At 64.5% G+C, this 3,006-nt stretch overlaps 1 protein-coding gene across 1 annotated transcript; it reads left to right on the forward strand.

Moving 5' to 3' along the window:
• Nucleotides 1–218: 218 nt before the first annotated feature.
• On the forward strand, nt 219–1,411 carry SSTR5 (somatostatin receptor 5). Its single transcript, XM_004596801.2, has one exon. The coding sequence runs from the start codon at nt 219–221 to the stop codon at nt 1,302–1,304; it is 1,086 nt and encodes a 361-aa protein (XP_004596858.2). The 3' UTR covers nt 1,305–1,411.
• Nucleotides 1,412–3,006: the final 1,595 nt, after the last annotated feature.

The raw sequence follows: 3,006 nt of genomic DNA on the forward strand, positions 1-3,006 counted from the left end.
GACGACTTTCTGTCTCGGTCAGCCACTGCCCGCCATCGGCTCCTTCCTCTCTGGATTGTTTTCCGAACAATTTGCTTAATGTGATTCCCGGCCGAGCTGAGCGGCCCGACCGCTGGCTGCCCCTGGACGGGGCGGGCCGCGCCCCTCACCGCCCCGCCCTCTCGCCTTGCAGGGACCGTGGAAGGCTGCTGCTGGGCCAGCGCTCCTGGGGGGCTGCCATGGAGTCTCTGTTCCTGGCCCCCACACCCAGCTGGAACGCCTCTGCCCCCTCGTTGGTGGCCGGCCCCGGCAGCCACAACGGGACGCTGGGGGGTCCGGAGCCCTCAGTGGGGGCGCGTGCAGTGCTGGTGCCCGTGCTGTACCTGCTGGTGTGCGCCGTGGGGCTGGGTGGCAACACGCTGGTCATCTACGTGGTCCTCCGGCACGCCAAGATGGTGACGGTCACCAACGTGTACATCCTGAACCTGGCCGTGGCCGACGTGCTGCTCATGCTGGGGCTGCCCTTCCTGGCCACACAGAACGCCATCTCCTACTGGCCCTTCGGGCCTGTGCTGTGCCGCCTGGTCATGACGCTGGACGGCATCAACCAGTTCACCAGCGTCTTCTGCCTGACTGTAATGAGCATGGACCGCTACCTGGCCGTGGTGCACCCACTGCGCGCAGCCCGCTGGCGCCGCCCACGGGTGGCCAAGCTGGCCAGCGCGGCCATCTGGGCCTTGGCGGTGCTCATGTCGCTGCCGCTGCTGGCCTTTGCTGAGGTGCAGGAGGGCTGGGGCACCTGCAACATGAGCTGGCCCGAGCCCGTGCGGCTCTGGGGCGCCGTCTTCATCACCTACACCTCCGTGCTGGGCTTCTTTGGGCCGCTGCTGGTCATCTGTCTGTGTTACCTGCTCATCGTGGTCAGAGTGAAGGCGGCTGGCGTGCGGGCGGGCTGTCCTCGGCGCCGGCGCTCAGAGCGCCGCGTGACCCGCATGGTGGTGGTGGTGGTGCTGGTGTTCGTGGGCTGCTGGCTACCCTTCTTCCTGCTCAACATCGTCAACCTGGCCTTCCCGCTGCCTGAGGAGCCTGCCTCTGCCGGCCTCTATGTCTGCGTGGTCGTGCTGTCGTATGCCAACAGCTGTGCCAACCCTGTGCTCTACGGCTTCCTCTCCGATAATTTCCGACGCAGCTTCCGGAAGGTTCTCTGCCTGCGCAAGGGCGATGGCTCTGAGGACGCTGACCCTGGGGAACTGCGGCCACCAGAACCCGCACTGCCTGTGCCCAGCCCTGAGGCTGGCAGGCCCGTGCAGACCAGCAAGCTGTGACAGACACGGGAACACGGGGGCTGGGCACCAGGCCTTGAGGTGCATGGCCATCCCACCCCTGTGCCCCGACATGCCCCTCAGTCTCTGCTGTGGCACGGAACGTTCCGGAAGGGATGGCCCCAGTCCCTGTCAGCCCCTGGGGCCAAGACAGCAATTTTTCTGGAAGGCCACTGAGTGGGTGGACACATCTTCCTGACCATGCTGTGAAAGGAAACTGTGCAGCCCGCTGGCTACTGGGGCTCTGTGTGTCCCCAGTCAGCTGGTCAGCGCAGCCCTAAGGGATGGCTCCATGGTGCAGGTGAGCACAGCCACAGCCCTCCCCGCCCCACTGCCCAGAATGCCCAATGCCCACTGGACACTCTGAGGTCCCCTGGGAGAGGTGTGAGGCACTGCAGGGCTGAGGCAGTGTGGGTGTCCCAGGCACCCCAGGCACAGGTGTCTTTGCTGGACTGGTTCTGCCCCAAGAGTCGGCAGGGCAGCCCTGGTTGGCGGGGGTTGACAGGGGCAGCCGTCCCAGTGTAGACAGCAGTGTCGGGGCGCAAATGGCAGTCCCCTGAGAGTGCCTGTAGCCCGAGCCTGAGCTGCCTGGGCCCGGAGGGGGCCGAGCCTACCGACCCAGCCTCGCTGAGCGTAGAGGGACCGTTTCAGGCTGCTCTGTCTACCCAGAACAAGACCCCCACATGGACCCTGCCCTTGTACCTGGCAGCCTGCTGCTGCAGCCACGTGGACAATAAATGTTTGGTTCCTTCCCAGTACAAACACTGAGCCGGAGCTGAGGGCAGCAGAGCAGAGTGCTCAGGAGTGGGGGGTCACCGGTCAGTCAGACAAGCGACAAGGCTGCATCCTGTTGTCTGCCACTAGCCTGGGAAGTGGGCTCAAGAGCAGGGGCACCCCGGGAGGGCGGCCAGGAGGCTGCCGGCAGCTCTGGGTTCAGCCCACACAGGTGTGAGCTAGAGGTTAGCCCAGCTCTGCCCCACTGGGGACCAGCATCCCGAGGGGGCACAGGCCTAGGGGGTACCAAGGCCTGGCCAGCTGCTACCCCTCCCGGGATGTGGCCCCCCAGACATGGATGTCAGGCACAGCTGCATGGAGTGAGGCTGGGAAGCGAGCAGATGGCTCGGAAATAGACCCAGATCAATCTCTCCTGATTGATTTGACATCAAGGGCATCTGTCACCCAGGGTCTGGCCAGCACTGCCCTGTGGGGGTGCAGAGGCCAGCAGTTCTGAGTACACATGGGTGCCTGTGCGTGCAGAACATGTCCGATGTGTGACTTGTGTATATGCATGTGTGTGGTTAGACGCATGCATGTGTGGGTATGTGCCAGGTGCTCACGTATGCACACATATGGGTTTTGTGTACACGTCTGTATGTGTGTCTGCATATTCCTGTGTGTGTGCACTCCCAGAGGAGCCTGCCCCTCCGCAGCACCGCAGAACAGTCGGGAAGCGGCCTCCTGTGCTGTGCCTAGCCGAGGCATGGCCACGGGAGCCTGGGCTGCCTCCTGTGCAGATGCTCTGGGCCCTTCCTGCCCCCGGTTCCTCACTGCGCCTGTCTCTGAGCTGTCCCCAACCAGGGGAGACCCTGGGAGACGCTGACACCATCTGTCAAGCAGCCAGGAGCACTTCCTGGGAGCACTTCCTGGGAGCTGGGGGACCTTTGAGTCTATGCCCACCCCCCGCCGGCTGGAGCGCCCTATGACC

Source organism: Ochotona princeps, chromosome 24, assembly GCF_030435755.1.
Source record: "Ochotona princeps isolate mOchPri1 chromosome 24, mOchPri1.hap1, whole genome shotgun sequence".
NCBI lineage: Eukaryota > Metazoa > Chordata > Mammalia > Lagomorpha > Ochotonidae > Ochotona > Ochotona princeps.

What these genes read in the sequence shown, in the direction of transcription:
- SSTR5 (XM_004596801.2), top strand. Translation starts at nt 219, where the DNA reads ATGGAGTCTCTGTTCCTGGCCCCCACACCCAGCTGGAACGCCTCTGCC.